The sequence below is a fragment of the Dasypus novemcinctus genome, chromosome 5 (genome assembly GCF_030445035.2).
Source record: "Dasypus novemcinctus isolate mDasNov1 chromosome 5, mDasNov1.1.hap2, whole genome shotgun sequence".
Classification (NCBI taxonomy): domain Eukaryota; kingdom Metazoa; phylum Chordata; class Mammalia; order Cingulata; family Dasypodidae; genus Dasypus; species Dasypus novemcinctus.
The window spans coordinates 11,747,924-11,767,903 of record NC_080677.1 but is presented as its reverse complement, the minus strand read 5'-3'; the positions used below and the strand labels follow the sequence as shown (position 1 = coordinate 11,767,903).

Below are 19,980 nucleotides of genomic sequence, written 5' to 3'. Positions count from 1 at the left end.
GCTGCCTGTGTCCATGGAGGGGGCGCGAATGCATCAAAAGGACGGCCGGGCGCGGGTCAGGCGCGCAGCCAATGCCACCTCCCCCCCTCCCTCCCACGGCCATGCCAGGCAACTTGATGGCCTTTAAACTACAACGGAGAGAATAACACACAACTTCCCCAAGCGTGGCGGTTGGGCCTGGAGCTGCAGACAGTAGTTTTTTCCACTCTGGGACAGTGCCCCACTGTCCCAGCAAGTCCTGAGGCATGGAGAGGCCCCGTGGCTTCCCAGTGACTGAGCCAATGCTCAACATGCTGGCGCTGCAGTGAGACCCCTCCTCTGGGGAACCGGGCCCTGCACCAACACCCAAGCGCCGAGTGGGCAGAGCCCAGTGGCAGGGAGCCTCGGGCTGCAGCGCCTCCCGGGAGGTTTCGTGTGGCCTCCTGACCCTTTTCTCCCCCTGGAAGCCTGTCCTTCCCTGGGAGGCATGGGCCCCGGGCCAGCACGGGATGCTCCTGGACGGAGGTGGCTGTGCGCGGTGGGCTCCCCTGTGCACACAGCCCGCTGGTCAGAGAGTGTGCTGGGGAGGTCGGGACCCCCAGCTCTGCGGCCAGCTGTGTACAAGGCCGACCTGCCGGGCCTTCCCTGTGAAAGGCTTCTTGGGTTTCTCGCCCTGCGCTCTTCGGGGGCAAATCGCCTCTCCTTCCCAGCAGTGGTTTCTGACCCCACGAGCCTGCAGGCGGTCCAGCAGTTTGGCTCTTTAAGTGCTGCTTTCAACCCAGAAACACTGACTGCCTGCCCACCATACTGCCCCTGAGCCAGCAAGGCTGGACTGCCGCGCTCGGGGAGTGTGAGCTGGGACATGCTTGAGAGCAGGACAAGACCAGAGGGAATCCACTGGGGGGCAGAGTGAGGGAGCCCCAGGTCAAGAGCTGAGGCTCGAGCACGAGGCGGCGCAGGTGGGGGCGGGACGCAGGTGCCCTGCGGCAGGTCCCAGGAGGCTCCCATCATGTCCTGTCCCAGGTGCAGCTGAGATGTGAAGCCAGCATGCGGCGAGACCGGGGGACGACATCCAGGGCAGCGGCAGGCCTGGCGCACGCTCAGAGCCTTGAGGGTGCCGAGCCCGTCACCCGGGACGGGGGTCCAGGCCCCCAGTGCAAGCACTAACCTCGGGGCTTCAGGAAACAGGATCTGCTGAAAATGGCTCCTTAGTGGCCGTGCTGAGGGACGAGGAGGTGACTGCTCAAGGGTAATGAAGATGCTGTGATGCCGACTGTGGTGACAGGCACAATGCGGTGATCACACCAAAAGCCAACGAACAGTCACTTCAAGTGGATTGTACGGTTTATAAGAGTGTTTCAATAAAATTGCTTTTAAGAGAAAAAAAGAAAAAAAACAGCTCTGATTCCTCTTCTCCCCTCCTCAGAAGCTTCTGAGGCCCTGAAAGCCGCACGGTGTCCCCAGGAGAGCAGGCGGGCGGCACGGGCCCTCGGAAGCCTGCACGGTGCTGGCAGTGCCGGCCCAGCCCCTCCACAAGCCGCGGTGCCCCCACGACGGGAGGCCTTGGAGCGAACACCACACAGAGCCGAGCTGCATCAACACAATTTATTGCAAACCAACACGTGAGGGTGACAGGGCAACGTGGGGCACCCCACTCTCTTGGGCCCCCGACAAGAGCGAGCCGCCCTGCGTTCCTCGGACCCTCAGCTGATGGGGCTTAGTGGCCAAACTGCTGCTGTCGTGTCTAAAAAGAAAAAACAGGCTGTGTGCACCAACCCTGGAGAGCAGGGCCGACGGCACGTGGGGCAGGGGTCGCTGGACAGGGTTGGGCCATGCACGGAGGTCAGGCGAGAAGCAGAGAGAGCATGCGCGGGGGAAGGCGTGGACGCAGACGCCGAGGCCCAGTGCCGGGCAGCGTCCTTCTGAGGAGCCTGCAGGCCAGCGCCTGCCGCGTGGTCAGTGTCTACATCCCTCACTCTGTCCCGCCTGCTGGCTTACGGTCTCTTAAGGAGGGGGGCGCACAGAGAATGCGCCGCTGGGAAACCAAGCCTCAGCCTGGGCACAGGAAGAGAACCTGCTGTGGTGCAGACGCCCGACACCCCCCAGGGCTGAGTGCAGGGCCTCGTCCCCGCCCGCACTCCCGCGGGACGCCCACCACGGCTGGTTAGGAGGTGGCCCGGCCCGGGGGTGTAGGGAAGACGGGAAGCGTTTGAATGGTCAACACCCCCCGAAGCTCCCTTTAGTTATGTGGAAAAAGCCAGTGCGGGCCCCCAGGGCCTTGGGGTGTCTCTGGGTACAGCAGCTGCCCGCCCGCAGCACGAGAGCCCGTGGCATCTGCTTCCTGGCCTCCCCAGGGCTCCAGCCAGCCCCGCTGCCCAGTCTCGGGGCCTGGCATTGGCTTCGAGGTTCTCCCAGGTTGGGCCGGGTCGGGGCTCGCTTGGCAGTGGCCCCAGCACCCAAGCCCCCTGTGGTCCTAGGCTCCCCGAGAGCCGAGCAGCACTTCTGTGCCTACAGAGAACGCCCAGGGGAAGCTTTCCGACAAGGGCTGCTGAGGAGTCAGCCCCAAAACCAGCTTCCAGGGGTGGGAGCCTCTGGAGGGACCCTCCACCCCTGCCCCCGCAGACAGCGTCTGGGGCAGGACCCCTGCTGCCGGGAGCACTGGTTCCCTTGGGCCGGTGCAGCCCTCTGGTTGAGCCTTTCCTGGTAAAGGGAGGAAGCGGCCTTCGCAGAAGCCTGAGGCGTGACAACCGGGTGCCCAGGCCGACGGCAGCCCAGCGGAAGGCAGCCCAGCAGAAGGCAGTGCTGGGCTGGAGCGGCTCGGCCGGCAGCCCTCGGGCTGCCCACTCCTCACGCCAGTCCTGGCTCAAGGCAGACGGGAACGGAGGAGGGGGCTCCTGAGAGCCAGCCAGCACCTGCCACACGAGGGAGGGTGAAGTTTCTGGCGCCAGGGCTCAAGGCTCAGGACGCCGTGCCTTCCCTGCCTGTGTGCAGGTGCCCACAAGCCCTCAGGACGAGGCTGGCGGACCACAGGGCCGAAGGCTCAGCGCTGAGTGGTGGGGCCTGGCGCTCACCCCGGAGCTCCCACAGCCCCCAGAAGCCGGGCTTCCCGGAACCAAGACGGAACCCAAATGGATCACACAGAACCAAACCAGGTGGTGCCCCTTGGTGGGGTGAGACAAGCAGTGGGCTCAGCAGCGGTGTGGGGGCGAGAAGCAAGTCCCACGGGGCAGCGCTGGCTGGTCCACCCACAAACTCCCTGCTGCCCTGGGCCAGGAGGCCAGGGTGGCTGGCTTCCTCCAGAAATGCAGCACTGGCCAAATCAGTCACCAGCACAGACCCAGGCCCATCTGCTGCTGTCGGGGTCACGGCGGCCTGAATGGCACTGAGGCAAGCAGGGCAGTGGACACTCACAGGGGGCGAGCAAGACTGACCGTGGCCAAAGGTCAAAGGACAGGAGCTTCCAAACAGCAGAGAGTCGCTGCCACTGGGCCTCGGCAGCTGCACGCCAGGAGCCCAGCTCGAGGGGGGGGCCAGCAGCAGCCATCCCCAACCAGAGAAGCAAGCAAGCAGTGTCAAAACAACGGCAGGCAGTGGGGGGGGGAGGCTGCCTGGGCGGCTGGTTGCTGTGGAGACAGCCACCCCAGCCCTGCCAGGCCAGTTCCCCCGCATGTCAGACCCTCTTGCGCAGCACGGCCGCCGCGCCTGGCAGATGCAGGGCCAGTGGCAGGGCTGGCTCGCCGCCAAGGGAAGGATGGCTGTGGGGAGGGCACGACGAGGGGTCCCTGGCATGCGAGGAGGGTGGAGGAAGACAGAGGAGGGGTCTCTGCCTCCAAACGCTTCCGAGGGCTCCTCGCCTTCTGGGCGTTAAAACTGCACAGCCCCTGGGGAGATGTTGAACAGGGCCGGGTCGAAGCTCTGGCCTCGGAAGGGGGAGCCTTCCGCGTCCCACCCCTTCTTCAGCATCTCATGGACTTTCTACAGAAACACAAAACAGACAGAAAATTAAACATGACCAAAGGGCATGGCACCTTCTCCCAGCGTGTGTCCAGGGCAGCACGAGTCCTCCCTGGCTCCGCGGCCCCCTCTGGGCCCGTGTCGGTTCCTCACAGCCCTGAGCTCCTGGCCCATGCTTCCTGCCGCAGTGAGGCACTGCTGCGATGGTGCAGCCTTGTCCAAAATCCATGGCTCCTGGACAGAGGCGTCTAGAACAGGGAAGTCTGTCCTGAGGCACGAGTGGTGTCCCCACATCCGGAGGTCGCCAGGCTGGACACGGGAGGAGTCTGCCAATGCTCAGTGCGTGACAGCGGCTGCCCTGGAGACCTGGCCGGGGAGGGGGGAGCCTGAGCTCCTTGAATGCAGCCCTTCTGGAACTGTCCAGCCCTAAGGGCCAGGGGTCCGAAGCATGTGGCTGAGGCCAGGGGCTGCGTGGGCCACTGCTGCCATGAGGGAGGCGCAGCCCAAGCTCAGTCACCTTTTCTGGCCACCCTGGGAGCCTGGCCGTGGCGCAGGAAGGCGGCCTTCTCCTGAGGCCCTGGCACCCCAGCCTGTCTCCTGCAGTAGGAAGCACAGCAGCGCGGCTGGGAAGACAGCGTGCACCTTCTCTCGTCACAAGGCTGGCTGATTCCGGACCAGAAGCAGGTTGCAAAGTTCCTGGTGTCTAACACTGCTGCTGAACTCAGCCACGGCCGTCTTCTAGGCCCCGAACGAGCACAGCTTCCTCCTTAAAACAGCCCCCCGGCGGCCTCTTTTCTTTCCTAAGCCTGAGAAACATGGCAACACGCATACAAAAGACACCTAGGCTCATTATGTCTGGAAAACAGAGCCTTCAACTCCAACAGGTTACTTCTATCATGGCTTTTTGGGAAAAGCATTTCAAGAATTTTTTTAGTGGTGATGGCAGTAAAACGCTGACGTTCCCGCCGTGCACCTTTGGGACTGCAGCCAGTCACTGGGCAAGAGAATCTGGCTCTGCACAAACCTTCCCTCCCTGCGGACGGGCACAGGGTGGGCACCACGCCAGAGCTGGTGTGAGCAGGGGAGCTGGGCAAGGGGCTGCACGGTCCTGAGCAGAGGATGACGGCTCCGCACCTCCGTCCTCCCAGTAGGGCTGCAGGAGGCTGGGGGACAGACCGTGGGTTCTGACGACCCCTGGCCGTCAGCGCCAAGACCCCAGGAGAGACGCACCACTGCTGCCGAACACACTCTTTCCAGACAGGGCTGTCCTACCCAGGGGAATTAAATCAGGAAGAAGGTGAGGGTCCTAGACTCACGAATTTGGAAGGAGTGACCTCACAATGACAACAAAGAATTTCAAATCCTAAGACAGAACAAAGTTGCCACTTCAAAGTACACAGTATCTGTGGCATCAGAAGCACAATTTGCAATCTCGGCAAATTTAGAAAACTTCAAATTCACACCATAAATGGAAATCCATGCCACAGCCTGTTGCCAGCGGTGACTGTACTAATTTGCAAGGCAGATAGCCCCAGACAGAGAGCCTGGGCTCGCTTGGACCCCTGGGGGCCACAGGCCTCCTCACAGGGAGTAGCCGCCTGCTCCACCCCCACCTCTAGCAGGGGACTGGTTCCCTCTGCCCGGGAGCAGCCATGGTGGCAACTGAACGTGATATGGCCGAGCGGCCACACAGGCCACCTGAGGTCAGACCTGCTCCCGTGTGTTCTGGGGCACTAGCCATCTTCCCTGGCCTAGGGCTGGTGCCCCAACGGCACTCCCCATTGGTGCACGCATGCCCCTGGCTGACAGCCGGGAGACGGCGGGAGGGCCTGGCGGGGCTGGCGCAGACGGCAGGGTGGGCACCTGGCCTGGGGCTCTGGCCCTGTGTGGTCCAGCACGTTGCCGGGCACACAGCAGGTACTCAGTAAATGCCTGTAGAGTCAACACTGCCTCCAACATGGTGCTCCTCCCACGACAGCAAGCCGTCCTCGAGGGTCTTCGCGGCGCCTTAACACCGCCCTGGCCCCAAGCCCAGCGCCCCAGTGCTGGCTCGCCTGGCTGATGTGCCTCTGCGGCCTGTCCAAGGCGCCAGGAGGGGCACTGCTTGCCTGTGCAGCCACAAGCCTGGACCTGCCAGCCAGGGACGCCAGCTCCGAGGACCCAGGTCCAGAACTGGTGGGACCGCAGCATGCCTGGGCACCACCGCCTGGCCCTCCTGGGACCGGCTTGCCTTGGCTGGCGGCGAGGACCTGTGTGCCGAGGTGCCAGTGTCCTGGAGGCTACCTCCGCCCGCTTGTCCAGGGCACACGGGGACCTTCTCCAGGGCCCGCCCCACGCACTCCACAGGTTCGACGACACCCCTGGGAGGGAGCGGCAGCAGCAGCTTCCGGGGAGGACGGCGTCCTGCCTGCCTGGGCAGCTCCATGGCATCGAGGAGGCTGAGAGTGCAATGGAGACACTGTTTGGAGAAGGTCCCAGGTGGTGGGAACAGAAGGTCCTAGATCAGCGGCGGTGTCTGCCTTGCTCATGGCATGCCTGACACCCGCATGGCGCCTGGCCCAACCGGTCCTGGGAGGCCTCGAGAGGAAGGGGAGCCTCCAGAGGGTCTCAGAACTCAAGGCAGGGAAGTGGATTTGGCTCAATGGATAGAGCATCTGCCTACCACATGGGAGGTCCAGGGTTCAAACCCAGGGCCTCCTTGACCCATGCGGAGCTGGCCCATGCGCGGGGCTGCCGTGCACAAGGAGTGCCGTGCCACGCACGGGTATTCCCCGTGTAGCAGAGCCCCATGCACAAGGAGTGCGCCCTGCAAGGAGAACCGCCCCATATGAAAATAGCGCAGCCCGCCCAGGAGTGGCGCCATACACGTGGAGAGCTGATGCAGCAAGATGATGCAACAAAAAGAGACACAGATTCCCGGTGCTGCTGACAAGAATACAGGCAGACAAAGAAGAACACACAGCAAATGGACACAGAGAGGAGACAGGGGGGCGGGGGGGGGGGGAGAGAAATAAAAAATAAATCTTCAAAAAAAAAAAAGAATGCCAGGCAAGGAGGAAAGAGCAGGGAAACAAAGAGGACAGAGGACAAGGAACAGAGGCAGGGAGGACAGGAAGGCTGAGAGGGGGTAACCGGGAGAAGTATGCAGAAGTAGGGTGAAAGGAAAACCACACGCACCGGGTGGCGGGGGTGGGTGAGGAGGCTTCAGAACCTGCAAGAGCGCCTACCTTGGGCTGCAGCTTCCACCTGCTGGGGGAGTGTTTTGGAGTCATGGGCATCCTGTACAACAGGTACTCCTTTTTAACTTAGGTTTTTAAAAAGGATTTAAAGAAAAAAAAAAAAAAGCCATGGATGCAATCACAGGAAACTAGAAATTTAGAGGTATCTGTCAAAGAGTCAATAAGAAAGTCTGCGTTTTTTGAATTGCAAAAAGAAAAATGTGTTTTCTGTATTCCAGTGAAGAAAGCATTCTAACTTCTCATATCTCACCACTAAAGAATATAGAGGACCTCACTGATGCTTTGATGAGGTTCAGGTATATAGTTCAAATCATAATAAAAAGCAATATTTAGTTTTTCTCTGTAATGAAGGCTGCCGCCAGGCCCCAGCCTATAACCCCTGAGTTGAGAGAACTGCTTTCTGCACACGTGGGAGAGCGGCCTCCTCCCTGTTCTCCAGCCCTGGCGGCCACAGGGAGCCACGCTTTTGAAGGCAGCGTTTAACACTGGGACAATGAGCTCTGCTATCCTTCAATCACGGAAACCGGCCAGATTCTCCCAAGGACCAGAGATTCTTTTCCACGAGGGTCCGCTTGGAAACGTCTCTCAACTACTTCTGTGAACACAGCACTGAGCTGGGAGACGTGGGGGGCCAGTGCCACCACCTCTTCTGCACGGGAGCAGCGATGCAGACGTGAGCGAGTGCTTGTGGAAGCCCTCTTGTGCGGCCGTGTCGGGTAACTGGTCTAGACAGCCGCCGACACCTGCAGCGCACCCTGAGGGTTGCTGCGCCTGAGGAGCTGGGGTGAGCTGTGTGAGAGGGCGCGCAGCCTTCCCGGGGCGTCCGCAGAGACAGCCTCCGTCTCTGCAAGCCCGTGCGGGCAACGTGAGCCAAACGGAGGAGCAAGCCTGTCGGGCACACACCCAGCCAAGGCAGGGGCAGGACAGGCAATGACGAAGGTCTGGAATCAAAGCAGGGCTCAACTGGAGGACCTTAAGGACACTGCGCCACCGCCACAACTCCACCTCTACCGGTGAAAGTGAAAGCAGCTCCTCCCGCCAGGGGCGTGGCGAGGAGGTGGAGAGACAGTGCTCGCAGCCAGCACCCCGCCACAGGCGCTCACCTTCTCTCCACAGGTGCCAAGGAGAGGTGTGAGGGGCGGGCAGCAGAAGGACGCACAAGCCAGGGCGAGGCGGGCGGTCGGGGCGCCAGCGCTGCCTGAGAGCTGAGGACCCCCGCAATCCAACAGCCCCCAGCCAGGGGTCCCAAAGCAAACTGGCCCTGATCCCGCCCCGAGAGGAGGCTGACACGGGAAAACCTCCTGTGGAGCTGCGGAGCACACAAGGCACGCCGACCAGGGGAGCGGGCCCGGGAGCCAGGCGCCGGCCCTCCTGCCGGACGGGCACTTAACCCCCTTCTCCGTCACGCTGCAGCCCGAGCTGACAGTGCTAACTGTTTATGTGGGGCACCGGGAGGGTAAAAATAACTTGAGAAAAGCAACTTTTCCTTCCCTAAATAGCCACCCTGGGGTTATTAAAATAGAAAGCAAGAACGTATGTACCTAATTAATCACTCTCTGTGAGCACGGCTTGACGCCGGCCTGTCGGAAACCCTCCTCAGAGCTCTCCGACTCCCTGCTGTCCCCACGCCCTGGGACTGCTGACCCGACGAGCGAGTCCCTGTCCAGGCCTCGCCCATGGAGGCCAGGGAGACAGGCGTCCCCCTCGGCCCTCCAGGCCTGAGCTGACCCCGGCAGCCCCGAGGCACAGGGCTCCAGGGCCACGGCCGAGGGCACGGCCCCGCCACTGCGTAGCGCACAGCCCTCGGCACCCAGGTGCTGTGCTGTCCTGTGGCAGCCCGTGGCCCCGGGCTATGGGTGTGGAGGCGGGGAGGGCATGCGGCATCAGAGGGGCAGGTGCTCCTACCAGCTCGTGGCTCTGCGGCTTGCCCTGCAGCTTCTGGTGGTAGTCAAAGGTGAGCCTGTCCAGGACGGCGTGCTCCTCCTCGTCCACGGTGGCCATGGAGCGCTCCTTGTTGATTTTGTCAATGTCGATCTGCTCCTCTCCCTCGAGGATGGCGCTCCACCAGTACTCCCCAACCTTGTTCAGGTTCACCTAGGGCGGGAGCAGAGCAGAGGCCGTGAGCCTGGGAGGACGGCCAGCAGAGCCCTCGACAAGACCGACAGTGGCCTGGGCAGCGGCCCCAGCCTCAGGACGAGGGTGGCGCTGAGAGCCAGCCGCTTGTGGGCACCAGCCCTGGGTGCTCACCGCTCAGAGCACGGGCCTCGAGGGCATTCTGACACTGCGGAACGTGCTGGCTGCCTGTGCCAGAACCTTCCAGGGAAAACTTGAGGCTGGATGACGTCTGAGCAAAATGGAGAGGGAAGGGTTTTCCTCAACGCCCACAGGACCTAGATTCTGACAGGAAACCACCTTCCTTTTCCACCAGATTCTTGACGGCTCCAGAAAGGCGGGGTTGACCACTACCTGGGCACTGCCCACACCCATCTTGGCTGCCCACCCCACGACCCCAAAGACCCTCATGGTTCCCCAAGTCCTGCAACCCGGGGGCCTGTCTGCCGAAGAAAGGAAGCTTCCCAGGAGCCCGGGGAGGGGCGGGCCACGAACACCCCGCCTCAGGCTGCGCCTGCGCCTGCGCCTGTTGGCTGCCCCTGAGCAGCCACCCAGCCTGGCGCCTGCCTTGCTCTGCCAGACCCCCGGCTCCTTGGGGACAACTGGGACCTGCACCAAGGTCAGACCTGTGAGACACATCCCAGGACCCCTGAGGTCACCCCTCACCCCAGGGCCCTGGCCCCCACGAGTTCTGCCATAGTGATGAGGAGGGACATGGGGACCTCTGACAGCCATCAGGAGCCCTAAGCCCCACCCATGCCAATGCCCCAGCCAGCTGGGGCGAGCTGCTCGGGCACCTCTGTCAGGAGGGCTGTATTCAGTGCTTCCTGGTTAAGGAAAACGCCGCAGGGCAGGCTCGGGCTGCAGACGCCATAGGCAAGAGGCTGGGGAATCTTGTTTCACTACGCAAGAACTCAAAGAACAGTTGAAGAAAACTGGAGAACACACTAGAACCCCGGAGAGCGGGCTGCCCCAAGTCTGGTGGCAAGTGCAGCAGGGCCGACTCAGGCCCAGGCTGTGCCCACCCGCACGCAGATGCTGCCGTTCTCGGGGAGACCCTCAGCAGAGCTGCAGGGGCACTGGGGAGCACCCACCTTCCCTCGCACCGTGCGCAGGAAGGGGGAAGAGGCCAGAGGGAGGGGCTCCCAGAGAGCTCCCGCTCACGGCTGGCCACAGGGGAAGCGCCAATGGCCGGGTGGGTAAGATCCATCACGCTAGAGGGCACCAGTCATTGGTGTGGACCGCGTAGGAGCGCAGGGCCATGAGGAGGACTGTGAGCCAGCATGGGAGACATGGGTGCCCTCCGAGTCCTGCTAATTTCTGCCTTGAGCCCGTGCTGCTCTGAGGCAGCACTTGGCTGCCCGGCCCCTCAGCCCATGCTGCCAGTGGCCCCCGAGCCACCTGGAAAAGAGCCAATGCCTCAGCCTAGTTCTTTAGCATCCCTGGCCTTTAATCATAGGTCAAAATCAAAGTTCACTTTCAGTCCGGAACCTGGTCTCAGCTAATTAGGAGTGGTGGGCATTAAAGGGATGTAGGAGGCCACAGAGTGGAGGAAACTTTCCAGAACTGGGAAGTAAGAGACAAAGAACTGCAATCACAACATTACATTGGCACCTCAGCAAATTACAAAAATAGAAACACCCTCAACATCTGATTTTCACGGGGTAAATAGGGGGAATCAAAAGTGGGGCTAAAGCTAACCAGCTCCTCAGAGCAACATACCTCTCCTAAGACAGTCTAGCTCTGACAGATCCCCAGGGAGAGGACAGCTTCTGAAGTGCCACTGTGCCGTTAAATTTAGGATTAATTTTCTACTTCCAATGCCCTGTTCAGTTGGCCCATCACGGGCTTTACTCTACAATCTGCCTGTAGACTTGGCTTTCGGAGATTCCCAGTGCAGAGCCCTTGGGCCTGGTCTTTACCCAGCTGCAGACTCTATGTCAATGTGGTTTACAAAAACCAACTTCTAAATGGGAAATACAATTTCTAAGAGAGATCTGTGAGGTACTTACAGAACTGTACATCTCTGGGAAGAAGAGAGTACATACACATTTATCACACTTAATCTCCATCAATGATGCCCACTTCTTGAGATCCATAAAAGGGACACTTTTAGTATGCACAAACTCCTGTAAAACATACACCATCAGCCCCAGCACTGGAAATAAGGCTCCCCAGCCGGGCAGAGCTGGCCGCTAAGGGACCAAACTGAGCACTGCCCCGGAACACCTCTGTTGCTTTCGGACCTCTGATCGTGCCATCGACCAAACACAGGCTCCACAGACCAGGTCAGAGCCCATTAGCCGCGCAGGGCACCGATGCCATCCTGCACGGCAGGGAGAGGACTGTCCCTCTGGCACTGTGCCTGGCCTGAGCCCCAACGTGGCTGCGGCCATGTCTGCGCGGCCCTCACCTCCTTCACCAAAGTCCGCACACACTGCAGCACTTCTCAGGACCGACCACACCACCTGTGGCCAGCATCATACTCAGCCCTGGCGGAGCTTCTAGAAAAGGTCCTGTGACGGTCCTAGAAAACCAAGGGACCCTTCACAAAACTCCCACAAATGTTTACTTCACACCCGTGGAGTATCTACCTAGTTTCCAAGGGGCATTTAATAGGAGTAACAGCACTCTAGCAGCACATTAATTACTATCAGCAGCCCTCCGCCACCCCTCATGCTCTTTGGAGACCCTCCATCCCCACAGCCCCATCTGCCTCTGCATGGAGCTCCCAGATGGGGCCTTAGTCCCTCTCTCCTTCCGATCTCCAGGTTCATTTTTTTTTAAATGGCACCATGCCCCGTAAGTCTTTTAACCAACACCTTTCTTTATGCTTTGTAGATGTCCATGTTCCACAGACTGGTGTAATTTGAAACTGCTACTGCCCCTCCCTTCCCACACTGACACACTGTGTTAGTCAGCCAAAGGGGTGCTGATGCAAAACACCAGAAATTGGTTGGTTTTTACAAAGGGTTTTTACTTGGAGTAGGAGTTTACAGGTACCAGGTCATAAGCATAAGTTACTTCCCTCAGCAAAGTCTATTTTCATGTGTTGGAGCAAGATGGCTGCTGACGTCTGTGAGGGTTCAGGCTTCCTGGGTTCCTCCCTTCCAGGGTCTTGCTTCTCTCTCCTCTGTGAGCTTACTTCCTCCGGCTCCAGCTTAAGGCTTCAGCATCAAACTCCAATCTGAGGGGCCCTCCAACTCTGTCCTTTGCCATGCCAAAGAGTGGGGACTCAACGCTCTACCGGCACAAGAGGTTTACATAATTACTTAATCAAGTAAACCTATGAATCCAATATAATCTAATACACCCAGAAGAAAAGATCCGTTTACAAACATAATCCAATATTTCTTTTTGGAATTCATCAATAATATCAAACTCTTACACTCACGTTCCTGGAATACTTCTGGGTGGCTGAAACATTCCACAGGTCACAAAATCTTCAGAAATATTGAATCTGAAGTATACAGACTTGTGTGGGGACTTCTCAACTGGACACGAACGAGGTACCCAAAGGACATGGGGACATGTGCCTTGACTGGGGAGGGCTACCCTTAAATCAGACAGTCGTCTGATTGTTCAACCTTTGCTTTTCCTTTTCTCTATGTTTACATTTTGTTACTTTTTTTTTTTTTTTTTTTTTTTTGGAAGTACCGGGGACCTTGGATGTGAGAAGCAGGTGCTCAAGCACCAAGTCCCCTTCGACTTGTTAAAGTCAGGTTTATGGGGTGTAATTTGCATATAGGAAAGCGTCACCCATTTTAGGTGTATCCGCAATTTGTTTATCCACGCGCCAGCTGATAGACAAGTGGGATGCTCCCGTTCTTGGTGATCATGTGGAAAAGCTGCTAGAGAGCTCTGTGTCCAGGTCTTTGTGCGGACGTTTTCTCTTCTCTTGGTGAACACATCAGAGTGGAGTTGCTGGGTCACGTGTTGAGTGTTATGTTTAACTTCATGAGAAATTGTAGAACTCTTCTCCAAATCAGCTGTGCCATTTTGCACGTTTACCAGCAATGTATGAGAATCTACAAGTGGCTACACAGTCTTGAGAGCATTTAGTACTGTCAATTTTTTGGTAGCCATTCTGATAAGTGTGTACTATTATCTCATTGTATTTTAACGGGCATTTCCTTAATCAAACAAGTGATATTGAGCATCTTTCCATGGGCTTATTTGCCACCTCATTTTTAAAATGGTTTATTTGGAAATAATTTCAAACTTAAAAGTCATAAAAATAAGAAAAGTACAAAGAACACCCATCTGCCCTTCTCCTAGATTCATCTGCTGCTAATCTGCACATTTGGCCCTATTTGCTTTATCATTTGTGTAAGCTCTGCATGAGCAAGAATTCATATAATTGATGCAATGTCTAATGTATTTTCTGAACCATTTAAGGGTAAGCTATACACATCTTGGCCCTTTATCCCTAATACATCATTAAGTATTTCCTGAGACTAAGAAAATCCTTCTGCGGAACACAGCATGTTCATCAGCCTCAGTTAATTTAGAGAACAGCACTTTTTATCTCAGCCCCACAATTAAAGGCCGTGGCTCATCTTTCCTCCTGCAGTACAGGATCCAGCCGAGGGTCACGGGCTGCATTTTCCTAGACAGGTCTCCTTTAACCAGGGACACCTCCACAGCCTTAGCCTGAACGGTCACCACTTGGGGCTTGTCTGCCGCCTCCTCCGGTTCAGGTTAGGGTTAGACACACTCAGCCAGAATCCTCCACAGCAAGGCCCCGGCCTCTCTCAAGTACGGCCAGAGGTGTGCAGCGCCTGCAGGCCCTCCCCAGACATGCGCTCACCAGGTCAAGGGGCGGTCTGATTTTCCACTGCAGGCTCCTTGGACCTTATAAGCAATCTGTGAAGAGACACTTGAAGAACATGCAACTATTGTTCCCATCAAAATTTCGACCTAGATTTAGGATCCACAGAGGCTTCTTGCCAGAGCCAATCTCTACAATTCTGGTTGGAAAATGAGGATTTTCTAATTCTAGGACTCCCATCACATTTTAAAAACTTATTAGTTTTAACTGTGGCAAAATATATCACAAGAATCACTTAAGCCATTTTAAGTAAACACTTATTTGACAGTAAGTACACTGACAATACTGTGTAACTGTACCTATAACCTCTCCGAACTATTTTTATCATCCTAAACCAAAACTCATACTCATGGAGCAATAACTCCCTGTTCCCCCTACCCAAACCCCTACTCTGGGAACCATTATTCTGCTTTCTATCTCTATGAATTTGCTTATTCCACGTACTTAGATAAGAGGGAGAACCACCACCACCACCAGTATTTGCCTCTTCTTTCACTCAGCACAACGTTGTCAGGGTTCACCATGCAGGAGCGTGCAGCGTGAAGTGCGTAGCATGCAGCAGCACTGCCCTTCCCTTGTGGCTGTGCAGCTGTCCACGGCATGGCCTCTGGTGCACCTGGCAGCCTCCTTGCCCACTGGCGGTCCCTGCTGCTTCTCTTCCTGATGGTTCTGCTGGGTCCTCCAGCACAACACTGAGGAGCTGCGGTGGCAAGCAGGCATCCCTGTCCCGTCCCTGATCTTGCGGGAAAGCATTCAGGCTTTCACCATGGATATGAAATCTGTATGGGTTTTTCATAAACGCCCTTGATCATGCTGAGGAAGTTCCCTTCTATTCCTAGTTTTCTGACTGTTTTTATCATGGAAGGATTTTGTCAAATACCTTTTCTGTGTCAATTGAGAAGATCCTGTGGCTTTTTTCCTTCATTCTATTAATGCGGTGAATTACATTGGTTGTCTTATGGATTTGGTTTGCAGTATTTTGTTGAGGTTTTTTACATCTATATTCATAAGATGTTGCTCTGTAATTTTCTTTTCTTGTGCTGTCTTTATTTGGCTTTGTATAAGGGTAATGATGGCTTCATAGAATTAGTTAGGAAATATTCCCTCCTCTCCTATTATTTGGAAGAGTCTAAGAAGGATTGGTATTAAATCTTTAAATGTTTGGCACAATTCAGCGGTAAAACTATCTGATCCTGTACTTTTCTTTGTTGGAACATTTTTGATTACTGGTTCTCTATCTCTTTACTTGTTATAGGTCTGTTGTGATTTTTTATTTCTTCTTGCATCAGATTAGGTAATTTGTATGTTTCTAGGATTTTGTCCATTTCATCTAGTTTTTCTAATGTGGTGGCATGTAAGTATTCACAATACGCTCTTGTAATCCTTTTTATTTCTGTAAGGTCAGCCGTAACACCCTCATTTTTATTCCTAATTTTGGTTCTCTCTCTCTTTCAGTCTAGCCAACGGTCTGTCAATTTTATCATTCTTAAAGAGCTAACTTCTGGGTTGGTTGACTTTTTTTTTCTATTCTCTATTTCAATTATCTCTGCTCTCATTTTTTGTATTCTCTTTCTTCTACTAACTTTGGGTTTAGTTTCCTCTTTTTGTCCCAGGTTTTAAGATATACAGTTAGGTTATTGATTTGTGATCTTTCCTTTTTTTAAAATTATCCCCCCCCACCACCGTGGTTTTTTTGCATGCTGTCTGCTCTCTGTGTCCATTCGCTGAGCACTCTTCCGTGTTTTTGCTTGTCTTCCTTTTTTGTTGTGTCACCTTGCTGAATAGGCTCTCAGCAGCCCCTGCAGGCCAGGTGGCTCTCCGCTGCCTACGGGCCAGCCTGCCTTCACAAGGAGGCCCCGGGACGTGAACCCAGGGCCTCCCATATGGTAGACGGGAGCCCAACTGATTGAGCCACAGCCACTTCCCACCTTTCCTCTTTTTTAATGTAAACATTGAGAGCTATAAATTTCCTTCTAAGCAATTCCTTTGCTGTATCTCAAGTCTGGGTATGATGCATTTTTGTTTCTGTTCATCTCAAGATATTTCCTAATTACCCTTGTAATTTCCTTACCCACTGTTTACTTAATAGTGTGCTATTTTCCACTAAAATGTAAAATTTCCAGTTTCTCTTCTGTTATTGTTTTCTAGCTTTTTCCATTGTGCTTAAAGAAGATACTTGTATGATTTTAGTATTTTTAAATATATTAAGATTTGATTTGTGCCCTAACATATGGTCTATCCTGGGAAGCGTTCCATGTGCACTTGAAAGGAATATGCCCTCTGTTGTTGTGGGGTGGAGTGTTCTATGCACGTCCTTAGGCCCAAGGAGTCAACAATGCTGTTCATCTCCTGTTTCCTTACTGATCTTCTGCTTAGATGTATACCTATTATTGTAGACCTATCTATTAATCTTCGATTCCGTCAGTTTTTGCTTTATACATTTTGGAGCTCTGTTGTGAAGAGCATATTTGTTTATAAGTAATTTACCTTCCTGCTGCATTGAACCTTTTATCAATATATAATATCCCTCTATGTTTCTCGTAATCTTTTTTTGCTTAAAGTCTGTTTTGTCTGACAATAGTCACTCCAACTCTTTTCTTTAAAATCTTTAGATGCAAAATTTTTTAAAAAAATTTTTAAAGAAGTTTTAGATTACATAAATGTCACATTGAAAATATAGGGGATTCCCACCCCCCCTCACTTTCCCCCATCAACATCTTTTATTCATGTGGTACATTTGTTATAATCCAACTCTCTTTTGATTATTGTATCCATGGAATATATATTTCACCCTTTTACTTTCAATCTCTTTGTGTCTCTGGAATGAAAGTGAGTCTCTTGTAGATACTGGATCATGACCCTGGAGAACGGGATCATGCTTTTTCATCCAATCAGCCAATCTCTGCCTTTTAATAGGGGTGTTTAATCCACAGACATTTAAGGTAATAACTGAGAAGAACTTACTTCCGCCATTTAGCTATTTCATTGGAGTAGTTACTCCATTACTGCCTTTATTTGTATTTAGTTGCTTTTTTAAACAGTGTATCATTTTGATGAACCTCTCTCCTTTTCTCTATATTTTTAGTTATTCTCTTAGCAGTTACAATGAACATCTTAAACTAACCCAGTCATACAACTACCAAACTAGTTTCAGTAGCATACAAACTCTCCTACATATTTCTGTCCTTCTCCCATTACATTGTTACTTTCTCAGATTTCACAGACTTACAATGTTATTCTACATGCTTGCCTCTTAACTCATATAGGGGGAAGAGCAGTTATAAAGCAAAAGCACAATACCACTGGGTTTAGTTTTTACCCATGCAGTTACCTTAACCAATGTTCTTTATTTCTTATTATGGCTTCAAGTTGCTGTCTAGTATCCTTTTATCTCAGGTCTTCTGGTAATAAACTGTCAGCTTCTGTTTACATGTAAATATCTTAATTTCTCCCTCATTTTTGAAAGATGGTTTTATAGGACATAGAATTCTTGCCTGACAGCTGTCTTTTTTTCCTGAGAAATTTAAAAATGTTGATCCCCTGTCTCCTCATCTCTGTAGTTTCTGATGAGAAATCCACTGTTAGAATCTTACTGGGGATCCCTGGTATGTTGCAAGTTGTTTCTCTTGCTATTTTCAAAATGCTGTTTTTGGATTTTGACAATTTCACCAAAACGTGTCTGTGTAGATCTCTCTCAGTCTATCCTCCTTTGAGTTCACTGAGTGCCTGGATGTGTTTACTCATGCCTGTCATTAGATTTGGGAACTTTCTGGCCATCATCTCTTCAGGTGCTTTTTCTGCCCCTTTCTCTCGTCTTTATGGAGCTCCAGTGATGTGTGTGCTGTTTCACATGATTATGTTCCACAGGCCCCTCAGGTTTTGTTCATTTATCTTCATCATTTTTTTCTTTCTGCTCCTCGAAAGGGATAATTTCTATTGTCTGATCTTCAAATTTGCTGATGCTTTCTTTGTTCAAATTTCCTATTGAATCTGCCTAATGTGGTTTTCAGTTCAATTACTCTATTTTGCAACTCCAAAATTTAGTCCCTTTTCATAATTTCCATCTCGTTATTTTGTTCATTTTCTTAATTTCCTTTAGTTCTCTGTATGTGGATTCCTTTAGCTCACCGAACATGTTTAAGATGGCTGATTTAATGTCTCTGACTTATAGTTTCAATGTTTGAGCATCCTCAGCAATGGTTTCTGACAAATTCTTTTTTTCCTGTGACTGGGTCATACTTTCATGTTTCTTTGTGTGTTCTGGAATTTTTTTGTTGAGAACTGGACTTTTTGAGTATTATGTTACTATAATGCTGGAAATCTAGTTTTCCCACTCCTGGAATTGCAAGGGGTTTTTGTTGTTGAGGGCTACAGCCATGGTCTTTTTAAACTATTTTGGCTCCCAAACAGGGAATGGAAAGTGTCAAGAAGAGGGAGAAAAAAATAGGTACTGCCTCTTTAAAAATCCTATGCTGCTTTCCCCACTGAACAGTGGCTGCCTTTGGATCACTCCCTGGTCCCCCAGTGATCTGAAGCAGCTGATCCAAGGCAGTGATCAGACCACACCTCCCGAATCGGAACCAGCAAGCTGCACCAGGGCTTGAGCTGCAGTCGCACTGCTGCCTGCCATGCGGCTGGAGGCTGAGTAAGGGAGGGTAGCCTCTACACAGAGTGCACAGTGCACTAGCTCTTCCCTGGGTGTTGCAAATGTTCCACTGGGCTTCCAGAGATCCAAACAGGTGATTCAGTCTGTTCCTGCCAGAATGAGTCCTGGGCCGTCCTACCCCACCACTCCCATCACACGGCACCCCCCTGGCTTGTTATTGAAGAGCCCTCCCTTTTCTGAAGAAATCTATTTGTCTCCTGATTATCAGTGTGGACTCCTGGACTCCTAGTTTCTTCAATGACCTATAATTCACTATTTTGCTTATTTGGTTTTCACATTATCCCAGACTTGATCAGTGGAAGCCCCTTCAAGCTGGCTCTGGGGACTATGTGAGATGTCCCCTCACTTCCTTGAGCACTTTTGTACTTTGCAGCATGGCCAGATGCTACAGGATCACCTTTTCTCTAACCTTTCCAAACCTAGAATTGATTTTTCTGAGGAATCTCTAGGCTGCTTGTTGAACAATTTTCCCCAAATGTCCTCACAGAAACTACTAACTCAATGTGCATAAACTTATCTCAGCATCCCCAAATCTATGCCGGATGACTCACCAATATTTATATCCCTTTCCTTTCTCAGAAACAGAACTTGGTTCTATTCAGGGAAGCAATGTGCCCAGCTGAAGTCAACTTTACATACAACTTTACTCCTTACAGTTGACATGTGATCAAGTTTGGGTCAGTAAGATTTAAGTGAAAGTTGTCAGATGGTATTTCTGGGAAGGTCCTTTAAAAACAAGGACAGCAAACTGTCCCTTTTCCTCATCTCCCTACCCTCTTTTCCAGTTCCCATTTGGGCTCTGAGATGGCGCAGTGACTGGAGACCCCACGCTAAGAATAGCGGAGCATAAAGAGAAGGAGTCTGAAATTCTAATGATACTGATGAAGCTAGAAAACCATCCCAAGGTTGCTCATGTCCAGACTTATTTTTTTGTGTGATAAAAAAAATCAACACTATCAATGCATAATCGGTATAGGGTTTCTGTTTGAGGAGATGGGAAAGTCTTAGGTATGGAAGTTGGAGAAGGCACTGCAACACTGTCAGCATGCGTAACCCAATGAGTGGTATCTTGGGAGTGGTTGAGATGGGAAAATTTATGGTGTATATATGTTTCCACAACAACAACAAAAAATAAAAAGAAGAAAGAACAACAAAGGCCACAGTGAAAATGAAATGCAATCAATGATCCTTCATGGCAT

At 53.1% G+C, this 19,980-nt stretch overlaps 1 protein-coding gene across 3 annotated transcripts in view; it reads right to left on the bottom strand.

Moving 5' to 3' along the window:
• Window positions 1-1,570: 1,570 nt before the first annotated feature.
• NUDCD3 (NudC domain containing 3) overlaps window positions 1,571-19,980 on the bottom strand; it is a 138,277-nt gene continuing 119,867 nt past the window's right edge. Inside the window, exons 5-6 of one of the 3 annotated variants that reach the window (XR_011648778.1) lie at window positions 9,078-12,527; window positions 1,571-3,954 (exon numbers count right to left, since the gene is read on the bottom strand). Coding sequence is in view for 2 of the 3 variants with exons in the window: in XM_058296682.2 (XP_058152665.1) it covers window positions 3,844-3,954; window positions 9,078-9,266 (300 nt within the window). In the remaining variant the exon portion in view is untranslated. The remainder of the gene's footprint in view (window positions 3,955-9,077; window positions 12,528-19,980) is intronic. The other 2 variants (XM_058296682.2, XM_058296683.1) reach the window with 2 other exon arrangements.